This window comes from Phocoena sinus, chromosome 10 (genome assembly GCF_008692025.1).
Source record: "Phocoena sinus isolate mPhoSin1 chromosome 10, mPhoSin1.pri, whole genome shotgun sequence".
Classification (NCBI taxonomy): Eukaryota; Metazoa; Chordata; class Mammalia; order Artiodactyla; family Phocoenidae; genus Phocoena; species Phocoena sinus.
In genome coordinates this window covers 7794598-7817295 of record NC_045772.1, presented here as the reverse complement: position 1 = coordinate 7817295, position 22698 = coordinate 7794598, and the positions used below count along the sequence as shown (strand labels likewise).

Genomic DNA, 22698 nt, shown 5'->3' with positions numbered 1-22698 from the left:
CTCTCTGTCTCAGCTTCCTCACCTGTAGGACCTACCTTGTAGGATTGTGGTAAGGAATAGTAAATGAGAATTCTTTGTCAAATACTTAGGATGGTGCTTGCTGCAGCATAGTATGTTTTCATTAAGTGTTAACTGTTTTTAACTTTACTGCTAAATATATCCCAAAAAAGCAGTGCTGGATTTTTTTAATGGGTATACAGATAGATTGGGAAAAGGGAAAACAAAATGTGTGAAGTTGAGAGTGGTCTTAAAAGTAAGGCTTGGGACTTCCCTGGTGGTACAGTGGTTGGGAGTCCGCCTGCCAATGCAGGGGACACGGGTTCGAGCCCTGGTCCGGGAGAATCCCGCATGCTGCGGAGCAGCTAAGCCCGTGTGCCACAACTACTGAGCCCACGTGCCACAACTACTGAAGCCCGCATGCCTAGAGCCTGTGCTCCGCAACAAGAGAGGCCACCACAATGAGGAGCCCGAGCACCACAAAGAAGAGTAGCCCCCGCTCGCCACAGCTAGAGAAAGGACCACGCGCAGCAACGAAGACCCAACACAGCCATAAATAAGTAAATAAATAAATAAATAAATATTTTTAAAAAAAGTAAGGCTTACAGAGCCTTACTTTTAAGGTGCAGAGTTAGCGTATACATCATCTACTCAAAGATTAAGTTTTTTGAGAGTATAAGAATATGGCAGCAGAGGTTAAAATAAAAGTATATATATTGTCACATAGGGGAGTCTTGTATATGTAAGTAATTGAAATGAACATAAATATTTAAGGCATAATGAAAAATAAGATTATTCTTATTGGAAATGATCAAGATAATGGCTTTTTTCTAAAGAATCATGTGGTTGAGCATTATTTTTTGTTTATCTGGGTCTTTTTTTTTAATCATTTTATTTATTTTTGGCTGTGTTGGGTCTTCGTTGCTGTGCACGGGCTTTTCTCTAGTTGTGGCAAGTGTGGGCTGCTGTTCGTTGCGTTGTGCAGGCTTTTCGTTGCAGTGGCTTCTCTTGTTGCAGAGCTCGGGCTCTAGGCGCGGGCTTCAGTAGTTGTGGCATGCGGGCTCAGTAGTTGTGGGTTGCGGGCTCTAGAGTGCAGGCTCAGCCCAGGCTTAGTTGCTCTGCAGCATGTGGAATCTTCCCGGACCGGGGCTAGAACCCGTGTCCCCTGCATTGGCAGGTGGATTCTTAACCACTGTGCCACCAGGGAAGTGCATTATCTGGGTCTTAAAAGAAGACTTTCTTAAAGGAGGAGGAAGAAAAGTAGAAGGGGCAATGCAGAGCTTTTCAATATTTTTTGACCACACCCAAGTAAGAACTACATTTTACATGGAGAACCAGAGACCCTGTCTCAGCGAGTGAGCAAACAATATTTATCCTACCTAGCCTTACTACTTATAATACTCTGATATTTTCTATTGCATTTCATGTTTTAAAAAGTGGTGGTCGTGGGCTTCCCTGGTGGCGCAGTGCTTGAGAGTCCGCCTGCCGATGCAGGGGACACGGGTTCGTGCCCTGGTCCAGGAAGATCCCACGTGCCGCGGAGCGGCTAGGTCCATGAGCCATGGCCGCTGAGCCTGCGCGTCCGGAGCCTGTGCTCCGCAACAGGAGAGGCCACAGCAGTGAGAGGCCCGTGTACCGCAAAAAAAAAAAAAAGTGGTGGTTGTGACTCACTATATTGATTTCATGACCCACTATGGCTTGTGACTCACAATTTGAAAAATACTAGTTTAAAAGAGTTGACAAGCTGCCAGTTGTCCTGTATTGGACCAACGTCCTGTATTGGACCAACGTTTCCTGTATGCCCGGCATTTCATCTCAAAACAGGGAATACTCTGGTGATCCAGAAAGACATGGGCCCTTCCTTCCTGGGGTTTGTAGATGAGGGGAAAGAACGACATTCAAGTCTGATGTGACCAGTGTTGTATATGTACAGTGTACAGTGTTGTATTTGCACGGTGTACAGTGGGAGAAACGGGTACCTAACCTGTAGCTACTGTTGCTCTAGTGGCTTTTTTTGAGGAAATCAGTGTCTGATCTTGGGATTTGAAGGATAAAGGGTTTCTAAGAGTGAGCCCAGGTTGAAAACAAGAGATGGTCTGTCATGGAATCTGTAAATTTCGTCTATCTGGGGGATAGCAAGAAATATAACTGTAGAGGTGAGCAAGGGGCCAATCTTGCAGGATTTATTGGAGTTACTGCTTATTGGAGTTTAGATTTTTTTTAGCTCTTTTAAATGGATGGACAGAATTGTACCTTAGATGATTGACTAAAGCGAGGAATGGTTTGGAAAGGAACAGGGGAAAATAGGCAGGGAGACCAGTGAGATGACTGTTTCAGAATTCCAGCTGTGATGAGGGTGGCCTGGATTAGTACACGGAAAGAAGTGAAAAGGTTTGACAGAACATGGGTGGTCAGCAGAACTTGGGGATTAATTAATTAGTGTCAGGATATTGCCATAGAGGAATCAAGGGTAATTCCCAAGTTTCAAGCTTGGGTAGCAGAATTGGTGAGGATGTCATTTATTCAATACTTAGAGAAGTGTTTGTGTATGGATGTGGATGAGGGGAGGGGTTGTGATGAGTTAAATTTGCGTATTTTGAAGTTGTGTGATTCTCCTGAATTGGGTAGTCACTATTTTCATTTGGAGCACCTTTCATTCGAGCCAAGAAACATGACTACCCACCAAGTTTTAGGTATTTGGAATGTAAAGATGAATCAAGGTGCAGTTTCTGCTCTCAAAGCCTTTAGGATCTGGTGGAGTCGGTAGTACACGTATCCACACAGTTTTCCCATGAGTTATACTCTGATAAGGTTTTTTGTTGTTTTTTTTGTGGTACGCGGGCCTCTCACTGTTGTTGCACAGGCTCCGGACGCGCAGGCTCAGCGGCCACAGCTCACGGGCCTAGCCGCTCCGCGGCATGTGGGATCTTCCCGGACCGGGGCATGAACACGTGTCCCCTGCATCAGCAGGCAGACTCTCAACCACTGCGCCACCAGAGAAGCCCTACTCTGATAAGTTTTAAATGTTTTAGATAAAGGCAGAGGATAGGGATTATTTCTGACAGGATGGGTTTGGAGTATTGGGGGGAAACTTCATATAGAAAATGTATATTAAAATGGGGATAGGAGAGCATGACCTACCTTTTCTTAGAAGTTGGGAATCACCTGGTGGTCCAGTGGTTAGAACTTTAACTGCCAAGGGCCCGGGTTCAGTCCCTCCTTGGGAACTAAGATCCCGCAAGCCATGCGGTGCAGCCAAAAAAAAAAAAGTAGGGAAAGTTGGAGTGGTATTTCAGGTGGAACAAATACAAGTGGTTTTTATGTGACTGGAACAGACCATACGGTGGAATGTTTTCATGGGAGACAGATGGAAAAGGATGTTAGGGTCCTAATATGGAAAGACAAATATGCTAAGGAATTTGACATTCATCTCACCATCTGGATAAAAATGTTCTGAGAAGAGTGACATGGTCAGGGAAAGAGTAATGCTAGTGACACTGCACGGGATCAGTAGCAGGGAGGGAACCTAATGGCAGGAAGACTTAGGGTCTGTCATTTATCTCTTGAAATGCACCTATCATTTGTCTTTGAAGTTTTTGGTAAATTGTAGTTAACAAAGTGAACTGTTTATTTTCTTAAGATCCAAGTTTTGTTTACCAGTTGTCATACATGTAGAAAATGTAGCAGATTTTTTTTAAAAGTCACGCTCCCCTTTCTCTTTACAGATATACAATTTCTAGGAGACTTTTTCTTTTTTTTTAAGAAATGGTACGATAGTTTCACCATCTAGGATCCCCTACAGGCATTCCCTTGGAGCAAACCCCAATTAGGCAAACAAATCCAACCCTCACTGCAAAGCTTCTCTCAAAATGTTACTATACTCGGGCTTCTCCGGTGGCGCGGTGGTTAAGAATCTGCTTGCCAATGCAGGGGACACGGGTTCGAGCCTGGCCCGGGAAGATCCCACATGCTGCGGAGCAACTAAGCCCATGTGCCACAACTACTGAGCCTGCTCTCTAGAGCCCATGAGTCACAACTGCTGAAGCCCACACGCCTAGAGCCTGTGTTCCGCAACAAAAAGAAGCCACTACAATGAGAAGTCTGCTCGCCGCAACGAAGAGTAGCACCCGCTGCCACAACTAGAGAAAGCCTGCATGCAGCAACAAAGACCCAACACAGCCAAAAATCAACCAATTAATTAATTTTTTTAAATGCATATTTTGAAAATTAACCTGTACTTTTGCCCTTTGGCTCTATTAGCTTTCACAGTTCACCAGCTGCCAACATGCATAGTTATGTGATCCTGTGAAACTTAATATTGATTATCATCTTCGATCAAATTTGTATATAACCCACAGGTTGTTACCAGTTGTTTTTTGGTTTTGGTTTTTTTGGCTGCGTTGGGTCTTCATTGCTGCACGCAGGCTTTTCTCTAGTTGCAGCGAGTGGGGGCTACTCTTCGTTGCAGTGCGCGGGCTTCTCATTGTGGTGGCTTCTCTTGTTGCGGAGCACGGGCTCTAGGTGCACGGGCTTCAGTAGCTGTGCCTCGTGGGCTCTAGAGTGCAGGCTCAGTAGTTGTGGCACATGGGCTTAGTTGCTCCGTGACATGTGGGATCTTCCCGGACCAGGGCTCGAACCCGTATCCCTTGCATTGGCAGGTGGATTCTTAACCACTGTGCCACCAGGGAAGCCCTCGTTACATTTTCGTAGTGTCCTTCAAATTCAATATTGTAGTTTTAAGTGTTTATGCACCTTTACTTCCTTGATAGGTGAGGTTTTTATGATTAGGTTAATTCTGCTTCATCTACAGAGTATTAAATACCATTTCTGAAATAAAGTACTGGATGAAAGTTAGGATGGTTATTTTAACCTGATAAGTTCATGAAATTTACAAAATTGCCTCATTTTAAAGGCCACGGTGTTTTAAAACGTCATACTTTGTTAAGCACCCAAAACAGCTGAGTTAATGTAAGAGTAGAAGTGCCCTAAAGCAATAAGGAGAGATCTTTGTGAGATTGATAGTTTTCATGTCTAGCCAAACTGTTTTAAGAATTATTAAAGTTCTGTAGATTTGACTCTCATCTCTAATCCTTAGTTTTTTAAATCTCAGATCTCTACCCACCTCATCACTCACCTGGCTCCCCCTCCTTTGAATTACTTCAATTGCTGTGGCTCAGCTTGAGTTGTTCACCTGTCCTCCTTTTTTCCACTCTTCACTTGTCTAGTTCCTACTCGTCCTCTGGTCTCACCACTGGGATGAAAGAAAGGTTTTGAGATCTGGAATGTTCATTTTTTAAAAAGCATTTTTAATGCCACAGAGAAAACTAACTGAAAGGAGGAGAGTTGATGGATGAATTCTGTCTTTTAAGCGGATACTTGAGAATTGACTAGTTTTAGAATAATTCGTATGGGTATTTTGCTTAATGTACACAGTTTAAAACCCAACTGAGTTTTTATTTGAATTCAGCTTACCTGAAGTACAAAAATAAGCCTGTTTATTCAGCAAATAATGTTTGAGCCTTCTAAATGGGAAAAAAATTTGTAACTGAAAGAGGTACTGTTATGCAGTAGAATTAGATTTTTTTTTTTTTTTTTTTTTGGCGGTACGCGGGCCTCTCACTGTTGTGGCCTCTCCTGTTGCGGAGCACAGGCTCCGGACGCACAGGCTCAGTGGCCATGGCTCACGGGCCCAGCCGCTCCGTGGCATGTGGGATCTTCCCGGACCACGGCACGAACCCGTGTCCCATGCATCGACAGACGGACTCTCAACCACTGCGCCACCAGGGAAGCCCTAGAATTAGATTTTGAACCAAAATTATTTCAGTTCTGCATCCTAGTTTGTAACTTTTTAAAATCTTTTGTTTATACTCAGATAGTGCAGTATTTGGGATTATATTGTTAGTAATCCTAATTTTGAAGGTTATACTTCACTTATACATTTCACAGTGGGGAACATTTGTGTAATTTCTCATGTATCGTGGAATTGTCTTGATCTTTTGATTTTTTTGGAAAGGCTAAGTGAGTTGAGTATTTATTTTACAAGAGATGATATAGCTAAATCTGCTGTGAAGACCACAGAACTAAGAAGACACCAAGGGTGATCTACAGAATCAGTATGTAATAATGAAAGGATGTTTTGACTCAATACTAGTTTCCCACATGCTCAATCCAAATTCGTTTTTGTTTAAATTATTACATTTCTAATACACAGTTCATTGGATAAGCCTAATGTATTATGCTAAACTTTTCAAATCAGATTTAATTCTGTCCTGTCGGTCACATTTCGTGTCACCGTGTTTGGACTGAATGTACACTTAGATGAAGAAACTTTCTCTTTTTTTTTTTCTTTTTTTGGCTGCTCTGCACTGCATGCAGGAGCTTAGTTTCCTGACCAGGGATCAAACCTGCGCCCCCCTGCAGTGGGAGCAGAGTCTTAACCACTGGACCACCAGGGAAGTCCCGAAGAAACATTTTACTCAAAGTCATTTTGTATTTGAGCATCTGGGAACCATATATAGGAATTTGTCAATAAACTATTTGGTATAAGTAGCCTGCTGATGATGTTAATTAGTTGATATTTTAGAAAGTAAGCAGGAAATGTCTTACTGGAGATAAGTGTGAGTTTGTTCATTTCAAGTTGTTTCTGATACTGTCTTGAAATGTTTGTCATAGGATAGTTTAAAAGTAATGGGATAAATTTCAGATTTGTAAATGTCTAATCAAAGAGAAAGGGGGGGTCAGCAAATCAAATATGTAAGAACTCACCTTAATATCTAGAAGAAGTACTCACTGTCATTTACTTTCTACCTCTCAGTCCATTGCAGTCTGGCTTTTGTTGTTACCTAGTTTACTAAATATCTCCTATTACCTATATTTAGTGAATTTTCTGCTGAGCATGGAACACCACTAACATTTCCTTTTGGAAACTGATTTCCAGGATTCCTGGTGGATGGGCTGGGGAATGTTGAATTTTAGCATCCTTTGCAGGTTAAGATCATGTCCCTTAAAAAAAAAAAGATCATGTCCCTTAAATACTGGCATTTCCAGTGGTCCCTTTAATGTCTGATGGTGACTTAAGCTCCACATTTCTCTCTCACATTGCCATGTATTCCTCTGATTGCCCATATGGATAACTGTACTCTTAGGTTATCCAAGCCAGAAACTTAGGAGTCATTCTTTTTTTCTCTCCTTAACTCCCTAACTCTAGTCAGAGATTTTCTTTTTTTTTTTTTTGCAGTACGCGGGCCTCTCACCACTGTGGCCTCTCCCGTTGCGGAGCACAGGCTCCAGACGTGCAGGCTCAGCGGCCATGGCTCACGGGCCCAGCCGCTCTGTGGCATGTGGGATCTTCCCGGACTGAGGCACGAACCCGTGTCCCCTGCATCGGCAGGCGGACTCTCAACCACTGCACCACCAGGGAAGCCCTAGTCAGAGAGTCTTTTGATTGGCCTCTTTGATGCCTCTTTAGCAGCAGCCTCCTCACCAGTCTCCCTGACTCTAGATTTGTCTGTCCAATTTATTCTTCATCTTGTTTGTTTCATTGGACTCTAATAAATGCAGATTTGTTCATATCATATTTCTGCTTAAAATTCTTTAGTAGATCAGTTTTCTCTCTACAGTAAAAATCCGAAGCTATTATGTGTAGGACCCTCTAGGTTGCTTCTTTTATTTGTTGAACACGTAAATTTTATTCAACTGATCTGAACTAATCCCTATGAAGAGCAAGTTGAGATGGGGGCCTGAGAAGGTGATTTATTTGAACCTTTATTTTTTCCCTTTCCTTGAACAAAAAGGAAGAACCTGAGGAGCTTAGTAAGAGGGGTGGATTGAAGCTGGTCAGTACTAAAACCCACTGTTCAGTAGGATTTGTTTGAATTATGGCATTTAAATTTCTAATTATTTTTCCCTTGCATCTTCATACATATTGCTTTTAATTTGAGACTTGCTTTTCTACTAGTTTTAGTCCATTGGGTTTTATTTGCTATTTATGACAAACTGGTTAAATACATAGTCTCTTATTTTTAGTAGCCTTTTTCCAATATGCTGCTCGTGAGCTTGCGGCCAGGTTTTTTTCTGGGAAGCCCCTTGCAGAAGGACCTAATGGGGAAAGATTGGAAATTTGATGGCTAAAATAAAATCCACATATTAGGTTTTTGAGCTTTAGTACTCTTAATCCTACCAGTATAGAATTGATTATTTACAGTTCGAGTAGTTTTTCTTAGTCTGGAAATACTTATATTTTGTCTAAAAAATTGTTTTCTCAGTTTAAAAATGTTTAGAAAAGTTATAGTTCTCATAATGTTGAATAATCTAAAACAGCTGCTAAAAATGAAGTCTGTTTGCTTACTTACATAGAAAGAATATTCTACTGGGATCCAGGGACTTTATAATAGAGTCCATATTCAATAACAAAATAGTACAATCTTAGGGAAGCTAGTGATGCATCAGTTACTGCATCTATAATATGAGAGGATCAGTAATTTTCAAACTTGGGCCCTCCCTGGGAGGGGCAGTGTTCTAAGAAGCCTGAGGAAAATCCATCTTCATTCTCCCAATTCCTCCTCACCCAATATGGTTCTGCTTTTTATTCTGTCTGTGTTTCCAAATAAACACTACTAGATGATCCTAAAGGATCCTTTGCTCTGTCCCACCTGGTGTATATAACTTTTAAAAAGGGGGTTAATAAATTTACACATTTTTTATAGACGCATAATTTATATGCTTTAGAATCTATTAAAATATTTAAGACCCATCTCATTGGTTCTTTTTTTTTTTTTTTTTTTTTTTTCATTGGTTCTTAAAACAACTCCATGAAGGAAGTAGAATAAGTTTTACTGCCTTCTGATAGAAGAAGTAACATGAGCTCACATTTGTAAAGTAACTGGTAAATGAAGTCAGCTTGTAGAATTGGGTTTAAATCCAGGTACTTGGACCCTTTGAGCTGTGCCAGGTTAGATACCAGTGATGGCTGATGGCATTTAGGAATCGTAAATGTCCAGAACTTTGAGGCACAATCATAACAGCTTAGGAATGATAATGACAGTCAGTGATATCAAATGAAATAATAAGGTCTGCTTAATCATGGGTCAAAGTATATATGACTTTTTTATATAATCTTCCAAATCTAATTAATATAGTCATTGAAATTTACAAGTTTTAAGGAAAGGTTAAGAGAACTTTTATAAATTTGTGAACCGCCAATCGGATATAAATAATTATAGTATGCAATTGCAGAATTGCTGGAAATGTTTATTATCAAATTTACTCCTTGAGCATGTGCTAGGTGCTATGGGAAATGTAAATATCTGTTAAATGAGACCCTTATCTTTCAAATACTTATGATTTGGTAAAGAAGTAAGATGCACACAAATACTTAGCTATAACAAAAGATAGAAGATACAAAGTGCATAGTTGAGGTTGTAACAAAGTGAGCCCTGTTAGGAAATAGTATTTGAATCTGCCTTTGAGTTGAAACCTGAGTGGATCTTTTGTAGTGGACACTATTAAGTCTGTTGAAAATACAGAATTGCCATTAAAAAACAACCCTATAACCTTTATTGTCAAGGTCTACCAATGCCAGCCTTCCTGTCTGCTTCGTAATGGAGCCTAACCTTGTAATGAGATGTTAAATGTTTTGCATAATAAACATGAAACAACAACCAAGTGCAGCAGATTTGGCTGTAGTACAGGTTAAATTAAAGTCCTCAAGAGTAGGGCCTGGAGTAAGACTTTGGTATTACTGAAGTTGATTTTTCCTCAGTGGACTCTATATATGTGGCTGTTAACTACTTCTGAGGTTGTTAGAGGATTAATGAGAATAATACAGTTATTGAGGAACCACAGAGACAATGCCTGACACATTGAAAGTGCCTGAAAAAAATTTGTTCTTATTATTATGAGCTAGTCTTATCTCCTAATAGAGTGATGATTCCACTAAATAATAATAGAGGTAACATTTTCATAGTGCTTAATATATGCCAGGCACTGTTCCAATTACTTATATTAACTCATTGAATTCTCACAAATAACCTGTGAAGTGGATACTTTTCCTGTTACACAGAGGTGGAAACTAGGTTCTTCTGTGTATACTTTAGAATCATCTTGTCTGGTTCTTTGAAAAACTATTAGAATTTATTTATTGATTGATTGCCATGTTGGGTCTTCGTTGCTGCATGCGGGCTTTCTTTAGTTGAGGCAAGTGGGGGTGACTCTTTGTTGCGGTGCACAGGCTTCTCATTGCAGTGGCTTCTCTTGTTGCGGAGCACGGGCTCTAGACATGCAGGCTCAGTAGTTGTAGCTCGCAGGCTCTAGAACGCAGGCTCAGTTGTTGTGGTGCACAGGCTTAGTTGCTCCGCAGCATGTGGGATCTTCCCGGACCAGGGATCGAACCCTTGTCGCCTGCATTGGCAGGGGGATGAATAACCACTGCACCACCAGGGAAGTCCAAACTGTTAGAATTTTGATTGGCATTGCATTGAATCTAGATCAATATTGGGGAAGCATTGAAGTCTTTATATAACATTGAGGATTTGTATCCAGACACTTGTGATTTTGTGATGTTATTTTATTTATTTAGGTGGTCTTTTTTTGGCTGCTTTGGGTCTTCATTGCTGCACGCAGGCTTTCTCTAGTTGTGGTGAACAGGGGCTGCTCTTTGTTTTGGTACGTGGGTTTATCATTGCGGTGGTTTCTTTTGTTGCAGAGCACAGGGTCTAGGCACACGGGCTTAGTTGCTCTGCGGCCTGTGGGATCTTCCTGGACCAGGGCTCGAACCCCTGTCCCCTGCATTGGCAGGCAGATTCTTAACCATTGTACCACCAGGGAAGTCCTGTTTATTAGGTGGTCTTTAGTTTCACAGTTTACACATATTTTCTAATAACGTTGTCAGATCTTTTTTCCCCTATTGTGTTTTTAAAACTTATTTCTAATCATTTTTTGCTCACGTATAGAAGTGCAATTTAATTTGTCTGTATTTGTGGTATGTTCAATCACCTGGCTACCCTCTCACTATTTCTACTTCTTTGCCTTGGGTTTTCCATGTTGACAGTTACATCATTTGCATACAATAAGTTGTGTTTCTTCCTTTTCAATCTTGACTCATGAGTGTTTCTTATATTATTTCTTTGGCTAGAGACTCCAGTTCACACTGAATAGAAGTGGTTGTTATGGGTATCTTTGTCTTGTTTCAATGCTAAAGAGGCTATTTTTTTTTTTTTTTTTTTGGCGGTAGCGAGCCTCTCGCTGCTGTGGCCTCTCCCGCCGCGGAGCACAGGCCCCAGATGCGCAGGCTCAGCGGCCATGGCCCACGGGCCCAGCCGCTCCACGTCATGTGGGATCTTCCCGGACCGGGGCACGAGCCCGCGTCCCCTGCATCGGCAGGCGGACTCTCAACCACTGCGCCACCAGGGAAGCCCAAGAGGCTACTTTTAATGTTGGTCCATTATCCATATTTGCTGTCAGTTTTTAGGTTTTGGAAGAGACCTTTTTATCAGTTTAAGAAAGTTCCCATCTTTTTTTTTTTTTTTTTTTGTCGGTACGCGGGACTCTCACTGTTGTGGCCTCTCCCGTTGCGGAGCACAGGCTCCGGACCCACAGGCTCAGCGGCCATGGCTCACGGGCCCAGCCGCTCCGCAGCATGTGGGATCTTCCCGGACCGAGGCACAAACACGTGTCCCCTGCATCAGCAGGGGGACTCTCAACCACTGCGCCACCAGGGAAGCCCCATCATTTTTTTTTGTTTGTTTTAATTTTTATTTTATATTGGAGTATAGTTGATTTACACTGTTGTGTTAGTTTCAGATGTACAGCAAAGTGATTCCGTTATACATATATCCTTCTTCCCATCAGTTTTTTTTTTAATTAATTAATTTATTTATTTTTGGCTGCATTGGGTCTTCGTTGCTGCGCATGGACTTTCTCTAGCTGGAGTGACCAGGGGCTACTCTTCATTGCAGTGTACAGGCTTCTCATCACGGTGGCTTCTCTTGTTGTGGAGCATGGGCTCAGTAGTTGTGGCTCTCGGGCTCGAGAGCGCAGACTCAGTAGTTGCAGCCACGGAGCAACTAAGCCTGTGGCCGCAACTACTGAAGCACCCCTGTTCTAGGGACTGTGTGCCACAACTACTGAAGCCCACGTGCCTAGAGCCTGTGCTCCACAGCAAGAAGAAGCCACCACAGTGAGAAACCTGTGCACCACAAGGAAGAGTAGCCCCCGTCACTCCAACTAGAGAAAGTCCATGTGCAGCAACGAAGACCCAATGCAGCCAAAAAAAAAAAAAATTTGTGATTGGGTATTGACTTTTAGCCAGTGCTTTTATTATAGTCATTGAGATAGATATAATGTTTTCTTTCTCCTTTGTTACTACGGTGAATATGCAAACCCCCTCCTTCTGGATTCCTGAGATGATCCCAACTCGATCATGATATTACATCTATAAAACACTGATAAACTTGATTTGCTCTTCTTTTTCTTTCTTTCTTTTTTTTTTTCTTTCTTTCTTTTCTCTCTCTTTTTTTTTTAAAGGATTCTTGCTTCTGTGTTCACGACTTCTTTTACTGGCCATGTGTGGTTTTCAGAGTATTTCTGTTTTCTAGAAGTGTTTGTATAAGGTTGAATTGTCTTTTCCTTGAAAGTTCAGTAGGACATGCCTGTAAAAATATTTAGTTCTGTTCTTAATGGGAAAAATTAACCAATAAGTCTTTAATAGTAATAGGATTATTCAGGTTTTCTCTGTCTCCTTTTAAAGTTTTTTAAATGAGATAATTCAATTTTGTAGAACAGTAGAAAGAACTCCCATGTGCCTATTACTACAAGTTACTGATCATTTTGTCCACCACCCCCCACACCCTTTTTTTTTTCTGCTGGAGTTTTTAAAAGCAAATCCCGGACTTGTCATTTCAGTAGAAATACTTAAATATATGTCTCTTAGGACTTATTTTAACTTAACTATGCTATTGTCATACCCAACAAAATTAATAATTTCTTAATATTACCCACTATTCAGTCTGTATTATCCTGATTCTCTTAAAATGTATTTCCAGTTAGTTTGAATCAGGATCCAAACGAGGTATGTTTGGTTGTTGAATGATAACAGCTTCTCTCATTCTCTCTCTTTTTTTTTTTTCCTTCCCCCTTTTATGCCATTGATTTGTTGGAGAAGCTAGGACACTTATCCTATATAATTTCTTTTTGATTGAGGTTTATTGAGTATTTTATTTTATTTTATTTTTTATTTTTGCGGTACGTGGGCTTCTCATTGTTGTGGCCTCTCCCGACGCACAGGCTCAGTGGCCATGGCTCACAGGCCCAGCCACTCCGCAGCATGTGGGATCTTCCCGGACCGGGGCGCGAACCCGTGTCTCCTGCATCGGCAGGCGGACTCCCAACCACTGTGCCACCAGGGAAGCCCTATTGAGTATTTTATGAGGAATTTATTCATTTTTCTCTCTTCAGTTTTTTTGTGTGAAATTGATTAGTAGGACCACTTTCTCTTTTTATTGTCATTTTTCCTTAACTTTCCCAGAAGTTTATCTCTTATTGCTCTCTTCAAGGAACCAAATTCTGATTTTGTTAATAACCTCTCAGTTCTATCTACATTTTTCTGTTTTTTTAATTGCTTTTATATTTGATCATCTTCTTCTTACTGTTCTTTTTTTAACATAATAACTTGGATACTTGTTAATTTCAAGCTTTATTTTCTAACATAAACCTTTAAGTTTTGAAATGTAGTATTTTTATTATTTCTCAGTTTGTGATTTCTCCTTTATCACTTACGTATGTGTGTATTTTTATTTTTTATTTTTTATTAATTTTAAAAATATTATTTATTTGGTTGCACTGGGTCTTAGTTGTGGCATGTGGGCTTCTATAGTTGCAGCTCACCGGCTCCTTGGTTGCGGCATGTGGGCTACTTAGTTGTGGCTTGTGAAGTCTTAGTTGTGGCATGTATGTAGGATCTAGTTCCCTGACCAGGGATCGGACCCGGGCCCCCCCTGTGTTGGGAGCACAGTCTTAACCACTGTGCCACCAGGGAAGCCCCTGTGTATTTTTGATTTATTTTATTTATTTATTGTTTCTTGGCTGTGCTGTATGGCTTGTGGGATTTTAGTTCCCTTACCAGGGATTGAACCCAGGCTCTCAGCAGTGAAAGCACAGAGTCCTAACCAGTGGACTGCCAGGGAATACCCCATGTGTATTTTTTAAGTTTCTAAATAGGTAGAGATTATTTTTATTTTTTCCTAAATGTTTAACACTAAAAATATGCTGATGATGGAATGTTTCCTTGTATACTCCAGGGGGAAAGTAGAATGCAAAATCGCTTAAAAGTATATATGGGGACTTCCCTGGTGGCACAGTGGTTAAGAATCCGCCTGCCAATGCAGGGAACACAGGTTCGAGCCCTGGCCAGGGAAGATCCCACATGCTGCGGAGCAACTAAGCCTGTGTGCCACAACTATTGAGCCTGCGCTCTAGAGCCCACGAGCCACAACTACTGAGGCACGTACCACAACTACTGAAGCCCGCGCGCCTAGAGCCCGTGCTCAGTGATGAGAAGCCACCGCAAAGAGAAGCCCACGCACCGCAACTAAGAGCAGCCCCCACTCGCCGCAACTAGAGAAAGCCTGTGCGCAGCAATGAAGACCCAACACAGCCAAAAATAAATAAATAAATAAATTTATTTGTTTATTTATTTTTTAAAAAGTATATATGATTCCAGTATTGTGAATTATGTAAATAGGAAATAATGAAGGAAATATATCATTATATTGATATTAAGCAGTTGCCTTTTGAGTAGTGATGTCAGGTAAATTTTATTTGAAACCTTATTCATATAACACAACTATTCATAAGACATTTTATTTTTATGATGGAGGGGCACATGATTTTTCCAAAGGAAGGAGAATAATTCTGTAAAAATCTGGACTCTAAATCATGTCCTGAGATCCTGGGATATAATTCAGTTCAACTAAAATATGACCAGTTGCTTATCTCTTTTGGGCATTAGGCAAGGAGTTGGTATGTAAGTGGTAAGACATGTTATTCCCGGAGTTACAGTCTGGGTGCATAGGTGGGGTGAGGGGTGGTGATGGGGAAGAGATGGCAGGAGAGGAGGAGAGAAAGATAGACACACATGTTAATTTCAGTGCCATGATAGAATGCAAAAGAACAGGAAGGACACATAGAGGAAGAATTGCACTTATGAACCAAGGGTAATTGGACCAACACGATCATTATTAGAGTGGTATCTTGTCTTTGATGGATGGATTATTTTTAATAGGATTATCAGTTGTAGATTCAAATATATTTAATTTTTAAATACCCAGAAGTGTCCTTTTAATGTTAAAACTACTTGGAGAATTAAAACTCAAAATACCTCAATCTGTATAATGAGTTAGTACTGTCAACAGGTCAACCAAGGGACAGTTTTGCACCTCCAGGGAACATTTGGTGATATATGGAGACATTTTTGATGTCACAAATGGGTTAGAGCTACTACTGGTATTAAGAGGAGAGACCAGGGATTTGCTGAGTATCTTACAGTGCATAGGGCAATCTCCCCCTCCCCCCAAAGAATTATCCAGCCTAGAATGTTTAATAGCGCCAAGGATGAGAAACCTCGGTTAATCCATAATTTTTGCATTCTCTTTCTCAGGGATGGGGCAGAGGTGGAATGGTAGTGGTTTGTCAGTTGTTGAAGAAACTAGAGGCATGGTTTTGTATCCTGTTCAGCTAGATTTTGGTTAAGGAAAACTAATCTGTAGTCTGAAGTCAGGTCAAAGCAAATTCATTCAGCTTTGTGGCAGGCACTGTGTGATGGGAATTTGGTAAAGAGTGGTAAGCAGCTCCTGTCTTCCTGGAGCTTACACTGAATGGTTTACAAAGGGGAGATCTTTTTTATCAGTTGTCTTTTTTTATTATTATTATATTTTAAATCTTTTGTTCTGAATTTATTTTGTGTATAGATAAGTTATTTTAAGCTCTTCTAAGGAATTCTGGAATAGTATACACCTTTTTTTTTTTAATCTATTTTTTATTGCTTTGGCTCTTCGTTGCTGTGCGTGGGCTTTCTCTGGTTGCGTCGAGCAGGGGCTACTCTTTGTTGCGGTATGCGGGCCTCTCACTGTTTTGGCCTCTCCCATTGCGGAGCACAGGCTCCAGATGTGCAGGCTCAGTGGCCATGGCTCACGGGCCCAGCCCCTCCACAGCGTGTGGGATCTTCCTGGATGGGGGCACGAACCCGTGTCCCCTGCATCGGCAGGCGGACTCTTGACCACCAGGGAAGCCCAGCAGGGGGATTCTTAACCACTGTGTCACCAGGGAAGTCTGGTATACAACTTAATTGTGTATCTTTTGCAAGACTGTCAGTACAAACTTTTGGCAACTCATGTAATGGGGGTGTATTCCCCCCATGTAAGATGTATTCCCCTTTTCTCTGGTCTTGTTTTAGGTACAGTCTATAAATGTTCAAACTTGTTGGCATGACAATAATTTATATATATTTATATATATATATAAAACCTTTTTTTTAGTATAATATGAAAAACTAATACAAATAGATAGTATTCCATGGAGTGAGGTTTAGAAATGATATTTAATGCTTATCAAGAACAAAGTATAGAGAACTTTGTAATTTTGACTCTGTCATATTTTAACCTTTATCTTTCCTCTTTGTTTTTAGATTTTGGCTCTCTATTTGACTTGGAGCATGACTTACCAGATGAATTAATCAACTCTACAGATTTGGGACTAACCAATGGTGGTGATATTAGTCAGCTTCAGACGAGCCTTGGCATGGTACAAGATGCAGCCTCTAAACATAAACAACTGTCAGAGTTGCTACGTTCTGGTAGTTCCCCTAACCTCAACATGGGGGTTAGTGGCCCAGGCCAAGGCATGGCCAGCCAGGCCCAACAGAACAGTCCTGGATTAAGTTTGATAAATAGCATGGTCAAAAGCCCAATGGCACAGGCAGGCTTGACTTCTCCCAACATGGGGATGGGCACTAGTGGACCAAATCAGGGTCCCACACCATCTGCAACAGGTATGATGAACAGTCCAGTAAATCAACCTGGCATGGGAATGAACACAGGGATGAATGCTGGCATGAATCCTGGAATGTTGACTGCAGGCAATGGACAAGGGATGATGCCTAATCAAGTCATGAACGGTTCAATTGGAGCAGGCCGGGGGCGACCTAATATGCAGTACCCAAACCCAGGCATGGGAAATGCTGGCAACTTAATGACTGAGCCACTGCAGCAAGGCTCTCCCCAGATGGGAGGACAAACAGGACTGAGAGGGCCCCAGCCTCTTAAGGTAAGTGCAGTTCTGGTTTCTGTGTACCGTCAGTATGTTTTTCAGTGCTCCAGTGATGGAGGAGGAGGGCTTGAGGTCAGTTATTCATTTATTCTTTACTGTTCATGTTTAATCTTCTTACATCATGTATCATTTCCCACATATTATATGCCAGGGATCTACTGTGTTGTCACAAGTTTTATAAAGCTCTTATATTAAATGTAAGTAATACATTTTTTTTTTTTTTTTACAAATGATTGCCAGCTAATTCCTGTTCCCTGTGGCACAAGTATTAGAATATTTTCATTTCATTTCTAATTCATCTCATTTTAGCCTTCATAGCCTTCCTTAAAAAAAAACAAACAAACACAGTTTTGAGATAGCCAGCATTATATTATCTTCAGGTAGACTTTATTTGTTCCCATTGCTTGGGATGTCCCTGTTTTTTAAGAGATGTGTTATTTTTTTTCCTTAACGGTTGATGGAAATTAAGGTGCAGTAGTTTACTATAAAGCCTGAACCAACATTCCAGGTCTTCCAATTATCCTGATTTTGGCTGTTATTTGAAAGGTTTAGAGAAAAATAGGTTTTGTGTTTCATAGAGGGGCCATGCGGTGTGAATTGTTCTCTTGGCCTTCCGCATCCCTGGGCCTATCCTGAGTGCTGTGTTGGCTCTCTTGCTCCATCTTCTGTTCCCTGACCAGGGATCGAACCCATGCCCCCTGCAGTGGAAGCGCGGAGTCCTAACCACTGGACTGCCAGGGAAGTCAGAAAGCCTTTTCTTTTTTAAAAAGCCTACTCTCTTAGCCTTATTAAGTAGAGAATGCTAAATATATTTTTAAAAACCTTTTAAATGTGTACTCTGTATGTATAATTAAGATGTTATAAGCATATGTTGGATGTTTATTCCACCATATTTTTCATACACATTTTATTCCTTTTTCTTAAAATGGTATTACAGTATGGTTGCCAGTGCCTGGCATGTAGTTAGTAAATACTTGTTGAATGAAAGAGATGGCTTCGCGTGGAAGGTGATACTAGAGATGGGAGAGATTTTCACAAGGAGTCAGGAGCAAGCTTGCTCTGTAAGAGGAATAATTTGAGCAGGCATTGGGACTTCTATATTCCTGAGAATAATGATGATGAGAGTTCAAGGATGAAATGGAGACATACGGATGAATTGGGAGTGGGGGCACTGAGATCACATGTAGATAAATGAAAGCCCTTAAATATTTTTTTTTTGCTACAGGATAAAGAATATTGACATCTTGACTTAGGAAAAAATTCTGTTTGGCATCACTATCTACTCTATAGGTTCTCCCTTTCTGGCACTTTTATGTTGCTGTTTTGATGTGGTTTACTTAGAACACTTGGAGTGAGAACCAGAAACAAGAAGGTAGAATATTTATTAGGTACCTCTTCTAGATTTCTAGGAACCTGCCTGTGAAGAGTCTCTGCCCTCCTGATGTTTATATGGGGGGTGGGGGGACAGGGATGACAGACATTGAAAGTTTCACTGATTGAACAAATATTTACTGAGTCCTAGCTTGCTTTTTTTTTTTTTTTTGCTGTACGCGGGCCTCTCACTGTTGTAGCCTCTCCCGTTGCGGAGCACAGGCTCCAGACGCGCAGGCTCAGTGGCCATGGCTCACGGGCCCAGCCGCTCCGTGGCATGTGGGATGTTCCCGGACCGGGGCACGAACCCGTGTTCCCTGCATCGGCAGGCGGACTCTCAACCACTGTGCCACCAGGGAAGCCCTGAGTCCTAGCTTTGATGCTGAAGATAGAGCAGTGAATAAACTCACTTCATGGAACTTACTTTCTTTTTTTATATATATTTTATTTTTGGCCGCGTTGGGTCTTCATTGCTGCGTGCCGGCTTTCTCTAGTTACGGCAAGCGGGGGCTATTCTTCATTGCAGTGCGCGGGCTTCTCATTGCAGTGGCTTCTCTTGTTGTGGAGCATGGGCTCTAGGCACATTGGGCTTCAGTAGTTGTGGCTCGTGGGCTCTATAGAGCGCAGGCTCAGTAGTTGTGGCGCACGGGCTTAGTTGCTCCGCGGCATGTGGGATCTTCCCGGACCAGGGCTCGAACCCATGCCCCCTGCATTGGCAGGCAGATTCTTAACCACTGCTCCACCAGGGAAGCCCGGAACTTACTTTCTAGTGTACACATAAGATATAAATTCATAGTATTCCAGGTAAGTGCTGTGAAGAAAAATGAAGGAAAGGCGCATTGGGAGAAGGCCTAGGTTGAGAGTGGGGCACTGTCCTACTTCTAATCTAAATCACAAATTTCTGTATCAACATTGTTTCAGGGACTGGATATATAGCAGTAAATTAATCAGACAAAAATCCCTGTCCCTGTGGAGCTTATATTTTCATGGAAAGTGGCAATTCAAATATAAAAACTTAATTATTAAAATATTTCCTTGTTTTAAATGAAACAAGGAAATCCCACCTATATTTTATATTTGAAAGTTGATGTAAATTACTTTTGGAGCTCTTCTCTTAAGATTAACATCAGTTTGTGATGCGCTTTGGCATGTGATATTAAAGAGTGTTTAACCTATAAATTTTAAAGTAAGAGCAGTGATTGATATGTTGCATCTTTGTCTTTCTTGTGTGTTCTTGGATAAGTAAGGAGTGAAGCGGGTAGGAAGAGCCAGTTAAGAGGGTATTAAGTATAAGGCAGGGAGGAATAATCCATGTTGAGAGAGAAAAAGACAGATCTTAATGCCATATCCTGATGGGTTCTAAAGAGGAGGCTCTTATTCCCAAATTTACAGTCTAGATGGGTGTGGTTTTAGGTGTACAGTATCAATTTGAAAAATAGTCCCTGTGGGGTGATGACGCCCCCCTAAATAAGGCGGTGGTGTAAGAGTAATAGGACTGAGTCTAGAAAACGTTTAAGATTGGTTATCAGTTCTGTTCTGAGAGATCCCTGTAGTCTTCCTTGTTTATCATTGTACATGCTGCCCTGCCCCCGCCATGGTTAACATAGTGCCTGGTGAATGACTTGGATTTAGATGTATTTATCAAATCTGATAGGCTGGAGGACATGTCAGGATGTAGTTTAATTTGTTATTATTTGGTGAATCACGGAGTCACATTTTCACATTTAGTATCGGTGTGCACTACTGTTGATGCCTGCAAGTCTTATTAAGGGATTTTTGTCCCTTTGTTAAATGTTCCTAAACTGTTATATTTGTTGTATATTGGGCACTACTTTTTTATTTGTCAGTGTTTGGTACCATGGTGTGTCTTATGTGTTCCTGTGTTCCCTTTTAATGTATTGAACACTAAGAAACAACCTGTAGTGTCAGATTTATTTTTTTTTTTATTTTTTTATTTTTTATAAATTTATTTATTTATTTTTGGCTGCATTGGGTCTTTGTTGCTGTGCGCAGGCTTTCTCTAGTTGCAGCGAGCGGGGGCTACTCTTCGTTGCAGTGCGCAGGCTTCTCATTGCGGTGGCTTCTCTTGTTGCGGAGCACGGCTCTAGGCGCATGGGCTCAGTAGTTGTGGCTCGCGGGCTCTAGAGCGCAGGCTCAGTAGTTGTGGTGCACGGGCTTAGTTTCTCCGCGGCATGTGGGATCTTCCCGGACCAGGGCTCAAACCCCTGTCCCCTCCATTGGCAGGCGGATTCTTAACCACTGCGCCACCAGGAAAACCCGTCAGATTTATTTTTAAAGAAAGATAAAATAGTCCCCTGCAGGCCCTTTGGTTTTAGTTGCCTAGGACTGTGGCTTCCTGGTCCTCTGCCTTTTCAGTTTAGGTGGAGATCTGTATCGCTGCTGTTCAGGTAGGTGGTAGTTAACTAGTTGGACATCTGGATCCCATTAGCTATAGAGAAGGGAACAAGATCAAATAACTAACTACAGTGTAGCAGAAATTAAGTACAGTATATTCCCTTCCTATTCTATTTCACGGGGGAGTAGTGGGGGATGGGTAAATAGAAAGGGTAGTGGTGGGGAGGGGTTGGTTGCATTTCATTTTCTAACACTGACAGCAGAACTCTGAGGGAGATAGGTAAACAAAAAGCCGGAGAGAGTCTTTGTTGGTCAGAGTGACCAGAAGTGTCAGGAGTGAATTACTGCCAGCTGACCCGCAGTTAGTGCAATCTGTATATTTGAGACCATAGTCTGCTACAGAGTGAACTTGGAGTTTCTAGGTAATGCATTGTGATTGAGGGAACAAGCTATGTGAAGAATTGGTTGAAACTCGGTTAGTGTAGACAGTCAAGGCAATATCCATGTGAACAAATGTGTGAAGGACCAGATTCTACTAGGATGTGTTTGATGAAGGCATTAGCTTATTAACAGGAGACATCAAGGCATCTTACAAATCCCAGCATTTCATCTATATAAATTATGGACTCTTAAATGGCTTTCGTTTTATGTCTACCATGAATTTCCATGCTAATAAGAAATACAAGTAAAATACTCCTCCAGGTGTAGGTGAGCATACTGTTGGGACTATATTAGTATAAATATTAGTACTTTAAAAGCAATATGTAGGGCTTCCCCGGTGGCGCAGTGGTTGACAGTCCACCTGCCGATGCAGGGGACACGGGTTCGTGCCCCGGTCCAGGAGGATCCCACATGCCGCGGAGCGGCTGGGCCGGTGAGCCATGGCCGCTGAGCCTGTGCGTCCGGAGCCTGTGCTCCGCAATGGGAGAGGCCACAACAGTGAGAGGCCTGCGTACAGCAAAAAAAAAAAAAAGCAATATGTAGCAGCAGCACTCGCAGCCACATTGGAAACTACCAAAAGAAACCTGAACTTTGCATTTAAGCCTGTTTTTGTATTTGATTTTCTGGCCAGATTCACGTAGGAAATTCCAGTTATTGGAGACTGAATAAATATTTTACTCTGGATGCTTCCCATTCATGCTGCCTCATTTTTTTATGCTTTCACCCACACTATGCCACTTCCCTCAGTCTCGTTCCCTATCATCATCCCTGCCTCTTTGCGAATTTAATATTTTATTTCCTTTACAGGTTAGTATTCAGGAGTAAAAACTAGGAAAGGAGGGTGTGCCACTCAACTGCCTAGTTGTAGGGAAAGGGAAGATCTTAAGCAAATGCTGGTGATTCAAGAAGCATGATGCTCTCAGGTTTGCAAGTTAATGGGTACAGGAGATAGGATACCATGGAGAAGTAGTCAGTTCTCATGAAGATCATGAAAGGTCTGGTATACCGTGGTCTTCCCCCTTTATGAGTAGAAACAGTGAGGACAGAAGGCAAGAAAACCTGTTAAGTCACAGTCTACAAAAGCTGTGATGAAGAGCTTTGTATTAGGACAGTGACAGTGGGCATGTATACATGGGAATGATGGGGATTGGGTGGCTAGAGGCAGAATTTGAAGGACCCTTTGATAGAATTGGATCTCTCTGAGAAGGATATAGA

General features: G+C 41.5%; 1 protein-coding gene across 1 annotated transcript in view; it reads left to right on the top strand.

Annotated features, from left to right (window-relative positions):
- EP300 (E1A binding protein p300) overlaps positions 1-22698 on the top strand; it is a 75087-nt gene that overhangs the window by 5953 nt on the left and 46436 nt on the right. The window contains exon 2 of the mRNA XM_032644610.1: positions 16676-17313. Within this exon, the coding sequence (XP_032500501.1) occupies positions 16676-17313 (638 nt within the window). The remainder of the gene's footprint in view (positions 1-16675; positions 17314-22698) is intronic.